This window comes from Epinephelus lanceolatus, chromosome 18, assembly GCF_041903045.1.
Source record: "Epinephelus lanceolatus isolate andai-2023 chromosome 18, ASM4190304v1, whole genome shotgun sequence".
NCBI classification, from domain to species: domain Eukaryota; kingdom Metazoa; phylum Chordata; class Actinopteri; order Perciformes; family Serranidae; genus Epinephelus; species Epinephelus lanceolatus.
This window is the reverse complement of record NC_135751.1, coordinates 41105846-41123449: the sequence shown is the minus strand read 5'-3', so window position 1 is coordinate 41123449 and position 17604 is coordinate 41105846. Positions and strand designations below refer to the sequence as shown.

The following is a 17604-nucleotide window of genomic DNA, read 5'->3' as shown; positions in this document are numbered from 1 at the left end:
TGTAGGCCACATTTTTGGTCTTACTCTAAACTGGAGCACCAGGGTCCAGTTGTTCAAAAAATGTAATCTGTATCAGAATGATCTAGATTTGGAAATCTTTTGTTTTGCTGTCCAGGGCCCAAGCGTTCTGAAGTAATCTGATCGGATTTCAGCTACAAGAAAAATCAGATCCAGCAAATGGGTTGTTCAGACAGACGGATTCTGAAATCAGATTAGATAACATCATCACTATATCGGTACAACATGGCGAACATGGTTAGGTTTAGAACAGGGTTTGGCTTTAGAATCTCACGGGACACGGACACCCTTGAGTGAAAGTCATGTTTGTTGGACCCATCCACCACCACTCCACCTGCCCTACTCGGACTTTCACTGCTTTAACTTTCGTCCTTGTCCCATCGCGTTTTCCCCTGATGCTGCTGGGCGCAGTTAAACTATAACAGCAATCGACCGCGTATCATGCAAACATTACAGGACATCTTTTTTGTTGGTTTATGATGCCACAAGTCACTGCCCAAGCGCCGGATTTCGACGACTTTGGAGTGAGACCGAGCTCCCTGGGTATGTTTGTTTGACAAAATCTTGTAGGGGTGGGAAAAAATAGATACATCTTAATATCATGATATTTTGCGTGGCAATATAGTATTGATACATAGATGCCAATATTGATTTTTTTTATCACATAAAGTATTAATATTGCAAATACAACATACAATTGTAGTAGCCTACTAGAAAAATAAAATCAATTGCTTTTTCAGGTCAGTAAACTTAATTTTATTTGATAAAAACAGATGCTGACAAGGTTGTTTGTTTAATTTGCAGTTGAAAATAGATAATAATCACATAATGTTGCAAAATATGTTAATCGCAATAGTCATATCGAAAAACAGTGAAAAGCAGCGTTACACTGCATTGTGACTTAAGCATCCTGATAATCTCATATCGTTGGGCCTCTGGTGATTCACACCTCTACTATCTTGACAATAACATTAGCTGGCCAGCTAACATAACGCCACATTAACAAACGGCTGATCATAGTCAACAACAAACTTAAAAAGCAAACGGTGATAAAAGCACAACACTCTCCAGCAACACCTAATGTCTGCTGGCCGATCTGCCGCCAAAAACTGAGCTTTTCTGTCTTTGTTTTGACAGTAGACGGTATCTTGGCAAAAGAAGCGTCAGTGACGTCACCGTCACCTTTCTGAAAAATTCAGGGATTTTAAACTGGAGATGCTGGAAGCAGCCGTACAAAAAAGCCAGGGCGCTGTGAAAAAAGATGCTGGTCGTGGTGCTTTTTCTCAAGGTGGCTGCATACGCTCTCACCTCATTGGGATCAAATGACGCTCAGGGTAAGTTCAATCAGGAAGACTTTCTTCGTGCTCATCCATTCACAATTCTCTCCCTTCATTCATCCTCATAATTATATTGTATCTGTATTTCGCACACAGTGTCAGTTAGCAAGAGACATGGATCTGCTCTGCGCAACGTGCTGCAGCTCCATGAAAATTGACTGGGCATATTTTTATTAACATCTGGGACGCGCCTCCCTGGCAGAGATCTGCACTCTACTGAGTGCACTTATATTGTCTTCTGTCTGTTTTTATTTGACCTAGGATTTAGACAGATGTCCCCTCAATAAACTTTTAGCTGTATACAGATCTAATCTATACAACTTCATATACACTTACACTTCTTCAGACCAGATTTCAACCAGCGCACACCACTAGGTTCCAACCTGGAAAAGATATTGAGTTAACATTTATGGTTTTTAAATAATATTCCTTAATCTGACACAGGGGCGGTGTTTAAGATGTGTTAGCTATTCTCCAGTTGTTTGCTCTCGGTACCTGAGAGTGTCCAGTCTCCAGTTTGGATCCTCTAGTCCAGAAGAAAGCAGCTTGACTCCTGAGTCTCCTGGATGATTGTAGCTCAGGTCCAGCTCTTTCAGATGGGAGGGGTTTGAGCTCAGAGCTGAGGCCAGAGAAACACAGCCTACCTCTGTGACCAGACAACCTGACAGCCTACACACAGTTTGTGAATTTGTTTTCTTAGATTTTTTATTAATTTTTTTTTTTTACCACAAATTTTCCAACATTCATGAAACAAACAAGAATTCTGACCTGAGGATTTCCAGTCTACATTGTGGACTCTCCAGTCCACCAGAGAGCACCTCTACTCCTGAATCCCGCAGGTCGTTGTTGCTCAGCTCCAGCTGTTTCAAACAAGACGACTGAGAGCGAAGAACTGAGGCCAGCGCTCCACAGCTCATCCATGACAGGTCGCACAAATTCAACCTTAAAGAACATGAAAATAGATTAAAATGTTTTCTTTTCTATCCACACTTCTATTTCTTTACTCTATTATGTAATTTCAGATAGTAATTAATATTATTAAATAATGACAGCAACTACTTAAGTGTTTGCTCCTTTCTGTGGCACTGTGACTCATTGAGTGTAGCACAAAAAATGCTTATTGATTCCTACTGGGGATAACTAATTTAAATTAAATGGTTGGTTCACCCAAATGCAAAAAAACCCCAATGCACTGTGTCTCTAAATCAAGCGAAAACCTCCAGGGCTGTAAAATGGAGCCAACGCAGCCATGTATACCACTCTCTCAGTTCACCCAGTAAATTTCCACTGACCCCACCTCTCCACCACACCTACCTGCCAGTCTATCACCTGTCCACACATCTCCAACTCCTGCCGGTCTACAACACCCATCTCACCAAACCAACCACTCTCACCTGTGGATCTTTACCTCCTGCCAGTATAAAGACCCCAGCTTCACAGGCTCTTCTTGCCAGATTGTTCTATGTCATTCACATGCAAGACTTTCCAGCGTTTATCCCTGGACTGCTTCGGGGTCGCCGACCTCGCCTGCCTCTGACTCTCCTGCTTCATCTGCTCCCTAGTAAACCATTTAGCCCTCTGTCCCTGACCAAGAGCTCTGCTTCCATCTTCCTGGTTTCTGTTTGCCTGTTCCCTGTGGCTGTTTGGAGAGGCCGTCACCCAGCTCTCCATAGTGAGTTTACCTTTTCTGCTGCCTGTGATTTCCTGTGCTGTGGATTACCTCGCCACGTGGCTGCACATTCTGCTGATGTGTGCGCACTGCGGGATCCAATCATCATTGCCGCTTACGCAAAATGGATGAAATCAGTGCTCATAATAACAAACAATCATAAAGTAAAGTGAGGAAGCATTTTGGATTCAATACATAAGAGGAAACAAAACTTGGATAAAGGTAACCCAGGTAGCCAGAATGATCTGGCCCAGCATTGGCCCAAACTTGGGACACTGGAAAAAAATATTCAGGCTGTATCCATCTGCCCAACTTAGCTGAGACTCTGGTTTAATGATGCCCCAGAATCGGGCCAAGTCAACGGGTCAAGTTCTGGCTGCCGACATTGCCATCACTGGCCTGTCATCAAAAATGGCCTGGCCCAGCATCGGCCCAAACTCAGCACACTGGAAAAAAATAATCAGTCCATCTCTGATTGCCCAATTCAGCTGAGACTCAAGATGAATGAAACCCCAGAATTGGGCTAAATTAACCAGCCAAATTCTGGTTGCCGACACTGCCATCACTGGGACGTCATTAAAAATGACCTGATACTGATCATCACCATCAGCAGATACTGAAGCAGCAGAGGCCACATAAGAACATTTGTTCTGCAATGTAGTTTTTAATTAAGCCAAATATGTTGGCTTCATTTAACTTGAATACATTGCATATTTATTTGAAGTACTCCGAATTTCAGCCTTTGTGATTGTGATGTTTACTGCATTGAATTCTGACCTGAGACATTTCAATGTACAGTGAGAACTCTTAAGTCCAGCAGAGAGGAGCTTCACTCCAGAGTCCTGCAGGTTGTTGTTACTCAGGTCCAGCTCTCGCAGACAAGAGGTCTTGGAGCTGAGAACTGAGGCCAAAGTGTCACAGCTTTTCTCTGACAGCTGACACTCACTCAACCTGCGGAAGGTGAAACACACAAATACAGAATTTTAACAGAGTTGCTTTACCTTGGTTTGGCGAATCTCTGGGAACATATATCTGCATAGGAATGCGGAATCTGTAGGCAAAGGGACAAGAGTTTGGTGTTGAAGGTGTTCTGGTTTTTGTTAGTAGTGTAAAGCGGGATTTATACTTGTGCGTCAGCTCTATGCAGAGCCTACGCTGTTGTGAGCATTTATATTTATATTTATTTATATTTTGTGTGGTGGCGTGTCTGTGTCACTCTGCAGTTACACCTCCAAAACACTACTCGACAGCGGGGTTTCTGTGAAGTGCTGTAAAGTTTAGTTGATTTAAAATATGCATTAAACACACATTAAACACACATTAAACATGGCTTACTAGCGACAATTTCAAACACAAGTACACAAATCAGCTTCACTATAACTCGCAGCATTCACAGACAAACACTTGTCTTTATCTGGACACATTTTCCCCACAAATACAACATGCTAACGTTATTAGCACAAGCCTATGGCATTTTACATTGTATAAATTAGCCTAGCAGTTAGCAGACTTTTCCTCTTCTCATATGAAGCCAGGGACAACAACAACATTTAACAAAGGTAATGTTACAAAATTCGGCTCCATTACAACTCACAAGGTTCACTGACAAAACAACTGTCTTATACTAAACACGTTTTCCAAACAAATACAACATGCTAACGTTATTAGCACAAGCCTGTGGCATTTTACATTGTATAAATTAGCCTAGCAGTTAGCAGACTTTTCCTCTTCTCATATGAAGCCAGGGACAACAACAACATTTAACAAAGGTAATGTTACAAAATTCGGCTCCATTACAACTCACAAGGTTCACTGACAAAACAACTGTCTTATACTAAACACGTTTTCCAAACAAATACAACATGCTAACGTTATTAGCACAAGCCTATGGCCTATGCTGCCCCAGCCAACGTGCACTACACTATATTTTCACTCATCCACACACTTCCCACGTGACCACTTAAACACTCCACCAGTTAGATCATATGTTTATTAGTTTAAGCTAAATATCATGTTTTGATTGATATATGTGTGTGGACTGAGTTTTTGCTGCCAGCCTTGAGCCATAATCCTCTTCATAATGCATTATACATGAAGATGTGATTCACTTTAATGACATGTAACCCTTCCCATAACCCTTGCGCTAACCTTAAATGCCTCTCTTTTAACCAAACACTTCATAGCCAGCTAAACACTAATTTGGCATTTTCTTCAGGGCAAAGGAGCTGATCGAGTCATATAGCTAATAGGCAGGTCACGTAGCTGCTCCAGCCGCAGCTATACCTACTCACACAGAGGAGAAAGTCTTGGCCCGGATATCCACTGGCTACATCGCAACCCCCAAAATATCACCCGTTGCTGCCAGAGGCTAAATTCCCTAAAGGCGTTCTTCAGATATCACGTCCACCATAATGGAACTCACGGGCAGACAACCGCTCCAGCTTGGAGGCGTAATAAAATGTATTATTATTTTTTATTATTATTATTGTTATTATTATCATCATCATTAATATTGAAAGGGGAAGCCAATAGTGTCTCGAAACAATTATAAATAAAGTGAGCTGACCTGAGCAATTCCAGCCTACAATTGGGGTTCTTCAGTCCATCAGAGAGCAGAGTCACTCCGCCATCTTCAGGGCAGTTGCTGCTCAGATCCAGCTCTCTCAGATGAGATGGATTGGACTTTAGCACTGAGGCCAGAGCATTAAAGCATGAATTGCACCAAAGTCCACAGCCATTCAGCCTGATGAGGATTAATAGATGAAAAACAAAGTTCATTTATTTTATTCTTAAAATACAACATTTGATGTTAATATTGTAATACATCCACCTACAGGTACGTGACGGAGGTTTGAAACACTGGCAGCAGTGTCAGGAAGCCCCTCTCTGAGATACAGTATTTCTTTAAGTCGAACACATCGTGATGTTTTTCTGATGACATTAAGATGAACACCAGAGCCGACCACTGACCAGGAGACAGTACTTGTGAGAACAGTCTACCTGAGCTCAGGTACTGTTGGATCTCTTCCACTAGAGAATGATCATTCAGCTCGCTCAGACAGTGAAACAGGTTGATGCTTCTCTCTGTAGAGAGATTCTCCTTAAACTTCTCCTTGATATACTGGATTGTTTCCTGATTGCTGTTTGAGCTGACTCTTTTCTGTTTCAGTAGGTCTGCCAGGAGATCTTGATTGGACTGCGATGAAAGACCCAACAGGAAACGGAGAAACAAGTCCAGGTGCCCATCTGGACTCTGTAAGGCCTCGTCAATAGCAATCCTGTGGACTTCTGTTGCCGATGTTTTGCTGAAAACCATGCCCAGGCCTTTGAAAGTCATTTGGGATCCAGCCATCACGTTCCTGTTGCTGTTAATGCGTGAGAGCTCCACATAAAAAGCAGCCAGAAACTCCTGAATGCTCAGATGGACAAAGCTGAACATTCTTTCCTTGTTCTTGTCCTTCCTTCTCCAGTGCTCCTTTTTAAAGATCTGTGTGAACACCCCGGAGTAAATAGATGCTTCATGGAGATGAATTCCACTCTCTTTAAGGTCTTTCTCGTAGAAGATCAGATTTCCTTTCTTCAGCTGGTAAAATGCCAGTTTTGCAAGTGACTGGACGTACTGAAGGCTCTTCTCTGTGCCGTACTTCTCTGTTGTCTGTCTGATCTGGAACATAAGGAACTCTGTGTACATCTCAGTCAGGGTCTTGGGCAGCTCTCCTCTGTCACTGGTTCTCAACACATCTTCCAGAACTGCTGCAGTGATCCAGCAGAAGACTGGGATGTGACACATGATGTGGAGGCTTCGTGATGACTTGATGTGCTTGATGAGCCTGTCAGCATGCTTATTATCACAGAATCTCTTAGTGAAGTAGTCCTCCTTCTGCAGGTCAGTGAACCCTCTGACCTCTGTCACCATGTCAACATCCACCAGAGAGATTTGATTGGCTGCTGCAGGTCGTGTGGTTATCCAGAGGCGAGCAGAGGGAAGCAGAGTCCCTTTAATGAGGTTCATCAGCAGTCCCTCTACCCCGGCTGACTTTGTCACATCAATGTTGTCTTTTTCTTTGGCGCTGAAGCCTAGCTGAAGACGGTTCTCATCTAACCCATCCAACACAAACAGAAGTTTAAATCTACTCTTGTCATAGTTGGTGTTTCCTGACTTCTGTAGGGCTGTGAAAATGTAATTCAAAGCCTCCTCTGGGATGTCTTTGGTTTCCTCGATACATTCGTGAATGAGTTTGGCGAGATGAAACCTTTTTCCCTTCAGTAAATTGAGCTGGCGGAAGTTGAAGGGGAATATGAGATGCACGTCTTGATTGGCTTTTCCTTCAGCCCAGTCAAGGATGAACTTATGCACAAGAAATGTCTTCCCTATTCCTGCAATTCCATTGGTCAGCACAGTCTTTATAGGTATGTATTTTCCGGAAGGATGTTTGAAGATATCACTGCGTTTGATTAATACCTCTGTTTCTGCTGGTTTTCTTGATGCCATCTCAATCTTTCTGACCTCATGTTGCCTGTTGAGTTGCATGTCGCCGCCGTCTGTGATGTAGAGCTCTGTATAGATATCTTCCAGACGTTTTTTATCCTCCGTACCTGACAGTCCTTCTTGTATGCACATGAACCGGTTCTCAAGGTTGGATTTGAGCATTTGTTGGTATGATGTGATTGGCCTTGGAGGCTTCTCTACTGGCACCATCAGATCTGTGTAAAGCAAAGCAGAGGAGGGACCAGTTTTTTTTTTATGCAAGAAAAATGGTAAATGGTAATTGGACTACACTTGTTTAGCGCCTTTCTAGTCCTCCAACCAGTCAAAGCTCTTTTACACTACGTCACATTCACCCATTCACACATACATTCACACACTGGTGGCCGAGGCTACCATACATGGTGCCACCTGCTGCTCAGTAAGCATTCACACGCACTCACACACTGATGAAACTGGTCGTATTCTAACCTTCCTGTGTAATCAGTCTACTGTTTATTTATTTATTTTAGTTATTTCACAGTAATCAGTGTGTAGTTGCTGCCATGTTGAGGCAGAGGGTGCTGTCTGTAGCTCTGGTTGAGGGTGAGAGGCTGTCAGCAGATAAACAGAGATCTGTGTGGGTACATGAGACCCTAAAAAAGAGGCTGGATCATGGGGAGTACCACCAGTTGGTCCAGGAGCTTCTCCTCCATCATGGACGTTTACAGGCTGATTTTAGGATGACTCAGGGGCAGTTTGACAACCTGCTGTCTATCATCAGGCCGTATAGCTCTGGGTATCCAGCAACCACTACCACCACTTTCTCCTCCATTGTTTACCAACTGTAGACTTGTTGTCGTGACAACCACAGAAGGCCCGTCTCTCAAATCATCTGATTGGACAATGGGGAAAAAAGATGACAAAAAAGAGATGACCTGGGGCGCTTTTCTGTTTTGGGTTGAAGTTTTTTCAACTCGAGGAGTTCAGAGTGCTCCAAAAAGCAGAGCAAAAAGCTTCATTCTTCATTCTGTTACAAAAAGGCGCCTCTAGCCGCTAAAATGCTTTCTGTGTGTGATCAGGGCCCTAGATTGATTAACACAAAGATATGGGCTGCTCTTATCCTGTTATCAAGTTGTACAAACAGAAATAAAAATCCTTAATCATTTTTAATAATGTTTCAATGGACAGTGAGTTCATTGAAAAGCTTTACCTTCAGTCTGACTGTCTGCAGTTAGAAGGTGAGGAGTTGTTGTCCGTGGTATAATCGAGGAAGTCTCTCTGTTTTCTGAACTAGTCGCCACAACACCAACATCTTCCGCTACAGAGAGGGAGAGAAAAAAGAAAAAGGAATGTTGAAGGGTGTTCGACACATATCAGCATAATTTTCCCTTTCCATAACGTACTGTTTGGTGTGGAGGGGATGTTTGGTAATCTCTGCACCAGATCATTTCTGTTGATCTTCATCAAAACTTTCCTGGTCACCTCCAGAGCTCCGTAAGCGCCGTAGCTCTGCACCATCTGAACAACGGTGTCCTGCCTGTCTGCCCTCTCTAGCCGGGTCACAGGGATGGCTGGGCGGACCTTGACATGTGGGACGACTGTGTGCATGATGTCTTCCTGCTGGAGGAGCCATTTCAGCTGCTTGAATTCCTCTTCCCTCAAATCCTCCAGAGTTATCCAGAGCTTCTCCTTTAGTGAGGTCATCGTGACTGGTAAAATCAGCAGAGATTTTTTAATTCAAAAGAAGACTAGTCCATAGCCATTGGTAGCTTTGTCACCTTCTACCTATGCCAATCCTCAATGCCTATGTGCAGTTTCACGTAGATTGACCACGTCAGTGAGTAGAAAAACGTGGGACAGACAGAATGACTGACTGACAGAATGACACACTGACAGTTTCTGTGATTATGTACAGCATACCATACCATGACTTAGTCATACCAAACATTAGAAAACAACACCAACATTGGTCCACAGGGGGAGCCACAGCGATCGGTCGCATTTTAGCCATTTTGAAGCATTTTTCTGTTGTTATAGCGCCACCCAGTTGCCAATTAGAGTTAAATTTCTCCAGTCACCTTGAGGCGTCCTGTTCTACATATCTACCAAGTTTAGTCAAAATCCATATGGCGGTTAGGCCTAGATAAGAAATGAGCTCTCTAGCGCCCCCATTTTGTTTGATGGGCTCAATAATGGAGGGGTCCCCTCAGATTATGTGTGGTCATATGCCTACAAAGTTGCGTGGTGATGGGTGAAACCCTTGAGATGTTATACACCTTTATGTGATGAGCCACGCCCTCCGCAATATTCATTGCCTTATAGAAGCTCAGTTTTAGTAAGTTTTCCAACTTTTGCCAAGAGGGAACTTTAGATATTGGTCCCTAGATTATGTTCACCCAGTTTCATGCAGATCGCTCAAACTTCCTAGGAAGAGATCCATTTGAAGTGTTTTTCAAAAAATTCAAAATGGCGGAAAATCTCTATAAGCGGAAGTTATGGGTTCTTGAGGCAAATGTGTTCCTCATGAGGAGAGGCATCTCTGTGCAAAGTTTCATGTCTCTACAACATACGGGGCATGAGATATGCCCATTCAAAGTTTGACGTTTCAATGGGTTGCTATAGCGCCCCCCTTTGGCCAATTGATGTAATATTGCTTCATTGGCATCCTCCCATGACCCTCTACCCCTGTGCCAAATTTTACATGGATTGACCAAGTCAGTGAGGAGAAAAACGTGGAACACACACACAGACAGAACACACAGTTTTCATCATTATGTAGTCAGATTACGTAGTTTTCATTTTAAAGATTCAAGATAAATGGTGAGTCTCATCCTATCTCATAAATGCAAGAATATAAGGCTGTCAGACACATTATAGGTAGGTAACACTGCTGTGCTTGGTTGCTGTGCTTCCTGATTTCTACATTTCCTCAGTAACATTAGAGCACAGGGTTACTTTATTTTGTTCCTTTTTTTGCTGCACTGCGCTGCCAGTAACTAGACAGAGCCACCTGACATTAACCTTCCATCTCACGGTCTCACTCTGCCCAACCAATTCTCACACCAGCAACGAACGCTAGAAAAAAGGCCGGCAGCTGAGTATTTTAAATTAATTTCAAACAGCCGGCGTGTCCGGTGGGCAGAGTTGAAGTTTGCAGCCAGACTTCAGAGAGGGGAGAGGAGAGGAGAGGAGAGGGGCAGACTCCGCCTGACTGGTGTACTGGTTGAGTGAAATGGAATGCAGCCAAATGTTTCTGTGGAAAACTACTCTCTGATTGGTGCACAATCCATATTTGCGCTTTGATTGGGCAGCTCTAGTCTCACAGTCAGCCGACTACAGCAGGGTTGCCAACTCTCATGCGTCTGCCGTGACTGTCACTCTCTCACTCCCATTTAAGAAATCTCACTCCACCGTCGCCAAGTCTTTTTTTTTTTTTTTTTTTTACGTCCAGGCCATTGTGTGGCTTGACCGGGCCACATACTGGATGCCCACTGGATCCGTTGCGTGTGCGATTCGGCCGCGGCACGGACTCGCTCCGTCCCGTGCCGGGCGTCAGTGTCCACTGGAACTGTAATTGGAATTGTCGGATCTCGAGATCATAATGTCACGCGATAATTTTCAGAAACCCTGGAGGTATAAAGCAGGGCTGGACTGGGACAAAAAAATGGCCCTGGCATACGCACACACTACGCTATTACCAAAATTAAGATGAAGATAGGATTTCACTGTGTGAATTTCAGAATTTTCTCGGGGGAGAACCCTCCTTAAAATCTTTCTGTTTGTCACAACAGGACATATTACTGGATTTTTTAAGCAGATGACGATACTACCATAGATTCTTTTAAGGTTAAAAAAAACAACGTACCGTCATGTCCATGTATGTTCATGACCACGCACGCACAAGCAGATATTACATCACAAGCTAAAAGCCTGATGATAACCCTGAGTTAGCCAAAAGTAGCGGCAATTTAAATAACATTAATTAGCTAAAAGTTATGGATGACGGCTGAAACAGTTAGCTAAAAGTAACTGATAAGCAGATAAAATAGCATTAGTTAGCCAGAAGTAATGGACAACAGTTAAAACAGTTGATAACGGTTAAACAGTTAGCTAAACATAAGTGATAAGCCATTATAATAGCATTGGTTTGCTAAATTTATTGGATAATGATAGAAACAGTTAGCCTGAAGTAACTGACAGCAGTTGAAATAACATTAGTTAGCTAAAAGTTATGGATTACAGTTGAAACATGTATTCATAGTAAAAAAAAAACAACAATAAAAAACAAAATACTCTGTTTGGAGGGCCACCTGGAGGGCTGGATGACCACTACCCCTTGATCCCACAAAAGACATTGGACACCATACCCTATGCAGCAGCACTAAAATCGGAGTGGTAGGGCAAAAGTAGAGAAGTGAGAATTGGGCCATTATCTTAGTGTGACAGGTTTTATTGGTTTACATACCTCTACAGGACTTCATGCATGGTCAAAGTCCATTACTTGCGATCCCTGCTTTTCCTGTTGCCTTCGTTCAGAGGAAGGTCCAGATACAGCTAAAAAACAAAAGCCATCCAGCCAGGATTCAGCAACTGTGAGACAAATCAAGAGTTGTATCCCTCAGTGCTGCCACAAACACTGTTTTCACTCTTCATTGCAAAGACTCAACCCTGTCTCCTTGATATGGAGCGACTGATTCATACACATGCTTCACACCTCACTGCCAGCTACAAAACACACCCTCCAGTCTGGCGGTCTGTATTAGCTGCAGGCGAGCGGCTGAGGAAGGGGGCGGAGTAAAGATTGTCCCTCGCTGTGGGGAGAGGGGAGAGGGCTTCCCCGGAGGTCGGCCTCTTTACCTGGTCCCTCTCCTCCACACTTAGACTTATTTTCATTGTGCCGATGGTGGCTTGGAAATCCCCCCTAACTGTGTCACACGGGCAGAAGGGAAGGTGGTCCCCTTCTCCACACTTTGACTTATATTATCCTACTTGGTTCTATTTCTCCCTCTCTGGGAGCCTGGGCTCACCGCGCAGCAGCCCACCGCATCCATCCATCCATCCACCCGTCCCTCCTTCGCGGCCCCGCACATATACCCTCGAGGCTCTGCTCTCTCTCACCACGCAGCGGCCCTCCACATCCCTCCCTCGCTGCCCCGCACATATACCCCCGAGCCTCTCCTTGACCAACTAACCTAAATACTATAAACACACTACTAACTGTAAACCTACACTAAAATACACTATGCTAACAATACAATTCGACAAATTACTAGCTATTCTCTCTGCTCTACTTCTCTCTCTGCTCTGATCCAACCTACTCGCTATCAGTTTGATAACTGCGGACAGAATGGTTTTATAGTAAGGGGAGGAGTAAAGGGAGGAGGGCAGGCTTTAGTGCCTCATTCGCCTCGAAAAAGAGTCATTCGCCTCCAATGTAATGTAATGTAAATTCAAATGTAGTAACCAAGTTTCAAGCTGTAGAGGGCACTCCATACCACATTTTTAAAATAAATGTAGATTTTCAACAGTTTGCACTAAACTGTCAAGATTTTGAGCAGGATCAGTCAGTAACACTACTATACAACCAGAAACAATGATTATCAGCTGAAAAAATGGTTTTAGGGTTTAGTTACTCTTTAAAGTTATGCATAATTAAGGGAAGAGTCACAAGCTGTGTTTCCATCCAAAAGTGATTTGAATCATTGGGAAATGCGCATTAAAAGAAATATGAATCCTGTGTGTTTCCATTAAATGTACGGACTTTGGTGAAAACTACGAACTTGCACGAGTTTTCCGCAGAACTGGAAACAAAACAAGTCTCGCATTCTTCTTCTTCTACGTTTTCTGGCGGTTGGCAACCAGTTTATAAATGCATTACCGCCTTCCCGACCCGGAGTGTGGATATCACCATGGAGAGAGGTGCGCTGCGTCAGACTTAATTTGAACATAACTGTTTCCATCCCCCATTTTGCGAATCAACATTTTTTCGAATCAACCAAAACCCGGCTAAAGCGAGCGTATTTTAGTTTGTGCGAATCATGGGATTTTAATTCGAATTTTGGCGTTTCCATCATAATTTTCCGATACGATACTTCTAGATCTAAACAGGCTGATGGAAACATGGCTACTGACTGTGTTCTGATAGTGTCCTCAGCTTCTCAGTCAGATCTGTCTGGCGCGTTACAAACTGATGCCACCTGACGGCAGGGATGGGCAGTATTTCTATTACTTGTATTTAAAATACCTATTTCAATTACATTTGAGTATTTTGTAATTTGTATTTGATAAGGCCGATAAAAAGCAAATGTAATTTGTAACAAAATACTTTTGAGTGGAGTATTTTGTATTTAAAATACTCAAAATACTTTCTCCACGAACCAAAAAACAAAAATAATAGGCTACACATTCTTATAATATTGGATGTAACAATACTTTTTACTTTTTTTTTTATATTTCTATCTATATGTTTTTTTTAAACAACAACGGCGCAGTGGTGTGGTGGTTAGCACTGTCGCCTCACAGCAAGCAGGTTCCTGGTTCAATCCCAGGTGTGGGAGCCCTTCAGTGCAGAGTCTGCATGTTCTCCCTGTGTCAGCGTGGGTTTCCTCCAGGTGCTCTGACATGTTCTCCCTGTGTCAGCGTGGGTTTCCTCCAGGTGCTCTGACATGTTCTCCCTGTGTCAGCGTGGGTTTCCTCCAGGTGCTCCAACATGTTCTCCCTGTGTCAGCGTGGGTTTCCTCCAGGTGCTCCAGCTTCCTCCCACAGTCCAAAGACATGCAGGTTAACTGGTGACTCTAAATTGTCCGTAGGTGTGAATGTGAGTGTGAATGGTTGTCTGTCTCTATGTGTCAGCCCTGTGATAGTCTGGTGACCTGTCCAGGGTGAACCCTGCCTCTCACCCAGTGTCAGCTGGGATAGGCTCCACCCCCCCACAACCCTCAAGAGGATAAGCGGTTAGAAAATGGATGGATGCATGGATGTTTTTTTAAACTTGGGCCATTCAGTGTGCCCTTCAATGACCCAGTGGTCTGTTTTACTGGACTGTGCATAACATAGGAAATTTATGTTGTTGTGGTTGATGCTTGGGATGAGTATGCTGCAAATGAATTGCCTCACGTGGGATCAAAAAAAAGTTGAACACAGGGCTCCAAAGGCGCCAAATTAGACAGCAAACAAGTTAACTAGCTACAGTAGCTACAGTATCTTGCTGCTGTTTAGCCAGACCGTTGGTGGACAGTTCACAGCACAGCTAGACTAGACTTGCCTTATCTGAGTGCGACAGATGTCAACTGGCTTGATGTTTTGGTCGAGGACTTTTTGAGTTATTCACAAAATGATTTGAATCAGTTAGTATAGCGCCATCTATGGACGAATTGTGGGCATTCTTTCTGGTATAGTTACTTATGGTCTCTAGTTGCAGTATCCAAATTTTGAGCATTTTTGGTCAAGGACTTTTTGAGTTATTCATGAAAAGCTTTGTGGACCGACCAACTGACCAACAGAGTTGCGGGTTGCTGCTATAAAGAAAAAGAATTAAGTATTTTCTGTATTTGAAAATACAAAATGGCCTACATATATTTTATTTTGATACATTTTCTGGCACCAGTATTTTGTATTTTATTTTGATACATTTATTTGAGGGGTATTTTGTATTTTGTATCAAAATACATTTTTATGTATTTTTGCCCATCTCTGCCTGACGGCATATCACACTGCTGGAAAAGGTGGCTTTTGGCATCAGTGTTCGAAAAAGCAGCAGTTTTTGACAACTTCAGAATAAGAATGATCTGTATTTGTTGTTTTGAATGAGTTGTAGATAAACTTAAAAGTTCCCACAAATTTTCATGGACAAGATTTCCAAACTTTTCCATGACTTTTCAAGGACTCGTATTATTTTTCTTTTCTTATCCCAATTGCCCGCCGTTTCACAAACATATCAGACTCAGACTCTATTAATACATAATTTCAATTAGCAGGCATACATGAAGGGAGAGACTGAACATGGGGTGAAAATGAACAAACACAAGTGATAGTAAACAAAACATTGTCACACACTGACACATATTAGAGCTACGTCACGACAGCTCCACAAAAATTGCTGTCCTGTTACATGACCATGAAAGTAATCCACTGAAGAGTACTATCACACACAACAAAATCTGATGACTTTTCTAAAAGTCTCAGTAATTTTTACTTATTCCATGATTTATCCAGGCTTGGAAAATGTGACTGTGAAATTCTATGACTGCTCCAGGTTTTCCATGACCGTGGGTAGCATGAAACTAAATTACCAGGAGACAAGGCTGAAATGCTTCTTTACAACACTAACTGAAGTTAGAGAACAAGGACCTTTTTTGTTGTCATTTAGGAAGCATTTTTGTAACTATTGTCAGTGTCCTGCTGCTACCACCTAACAACACAACACTGCAAAGTCCCCGTTTCCATCCCATGTTAATACTCAAAAACAAGAGTAGATATGAATACGAAAAGAAGTCCTGTAATAGTTCCTTCAGCCATTCAAATGTAAGAATACAGATGTTTTTCAATATTGAACACTGGAAATACATTTTCCAGGTAAAAGGGGAAAAAACATACCTTCTTGTCAGAACTTGATGGTCTGTATCACGGTTTTACAAAATATGAGACTGTTAATTTCACAACAGCGGAGATAGAGGAACAAAACACTATTGCACCATTTAAAAAAAACTGGGACAGAAAACTCCAAACTGAGAACTTCCTCAATCACTGTTCATTCAGTTTGTGTTGCTTAACATTTACTGTAAATCAGAACTGGTAGGTTTTTTTTTGGTTGTTTGTTTTTGTTTTTTTTAATAACTTTGTCACAAAATGTTTGATTTGCAATAACCGTAAAATCAAATTTCTGTTTCCGGTTTGGGGACCGGATTGCATCCCTGCTTTTCACAGATGATGTAGTTCTGTTGGCTCCATCACACCGTGACCTCCAGCATGACCTGGGGCATTTTGCAGCTGAGTGTGAAGCAGTGGGGATGAGAGTCAGCACCTCCAAGTCTGAGGTCATGGTCCTCTGTCGGAAACCCATGGTTTGCCCTCTCCAGGTTGCGAGAGAGTTACTGCCTCAAGCGAGGGAGTTCAGATATCCAGGGGTCTTGTTCACGAGTGAGGGTAGAATGGAGCGTGAGATGGATCGGTGGGTAGTTGCGGTTTCTGCAGTGATGCGGGCGCAGCGCCGGTCCGTTGTGGTGAAGAGGGAGCTGAGCCAGAAGGCAAAGCTTTCAATTTCCTGGTCCATCTCCGTCCCAACCCTCACCTATGGTCATGAGCTCTGGGTAGTGACTGAAAGAATGAGATCACAGATACAAGCGGTGGAAATGAGTTTCCTCTGTAGGGTGTCTGGGCTCAGCCTTAGAGATAGGGTGAGGAGCTCAGAGTAGAGCCGCTGCTCCTTCACGTCGAAAGGGTTCAGTTGAGGTGGCTCGGGCATCTGATCAGGATCCTCCTGGGCGCCTCCTGTTAGAGGTGTTCCAGGCACGTCCAATTGGTAGGAGGCCCCGGGGCAGACCCAGAATACACTGGAGGGATTATATATCTCGTCTGGCCTGGGAACACCTTGGGGTCCTCCAGGAGGAGCTGGAAAGTGTTGCTGGGGAGAGGGATGTCTGGGGTTCTTTGCTCGGCCTGCTACCCCGTATAAGCCGATGAAAATGGACAAAAAAAAAATTTAATTTTCTTGATAAAAAGTGGAACATGGCAGTCCATACAACCTCATTACAAACTTATCAAATAACACGACTATGTCCGTTGTTTTCGGCGGTTTCGGTAGCTTTAACGACGGTATGATGCGCCGCAGGATGGCGTCAGTTTGTAACGTCGCCAGCACGGCACCTTTCGCAAAGGTATGATATGTTGCCAGTTGGCCAGATGACACCTGTTGCAGCGATATGATAGTGAGGAGCGAGGAAATGACAAATACAAGACTTGGATGTTCTCTCAGTTTAATTAATTTCTCACACTTGTTTTGGGGGTTCTGGGGAGGGTAAGAAAACAATCATCCAAACTCTTTACATGTAGAGTATCACCTGCATTACAGCCCCACGCACACTGCAACCACATATAAAGAGTCATTGTTGTCA

The 17604-nt window shown here is 43.2% G+C and overlaps 1 protein-coding gene across 1 annotated transcript in view; it reads right to left on the bottom strand.

The window, feature by feature from the left end:
* LOC117268775 (uncharacterized) overlaps positions 1-12604 on the bottom strand; it is a 38470-nt gene extending 25866 nt beyond the window's left edge. The window contains exons 1-9 of the mRNA XM_078161061.1: positions 11958-12604; positions 8896-9201; positions 8703-8810; positions 5859-7728; positions 5591-5767; positions 3802-3975; positions 2124-2297; positions 1851-2024; positions 1692-1738 (exon numbers count right to left, since the gene is read on the bottom strand). Coding sequence (XP_078017187.1) covers positions 1692-1738; positions 1851-2024; positions 2124-2297; positions 3802-3975; positions 5591-5767; positions 5859-7728; positions 8703-8810; positions 8896-9201; positions 11958-11973 — 3046 coding nt within the window. The 5' untranslated portion in view covers positions 11974-12604. The remainder of the gene's footprint in view (positions 1-1691; positions 1739-1850; positions 2025-2123; positions 2298-3801; positions 3976-5590; positions 5768-5858; positions 7729-8702; positions 8811-8895; positions 9202-11957) is intronic.
* Between the last annotated feature and the right edge of the window lie 5000 nt (positions 12605-17604).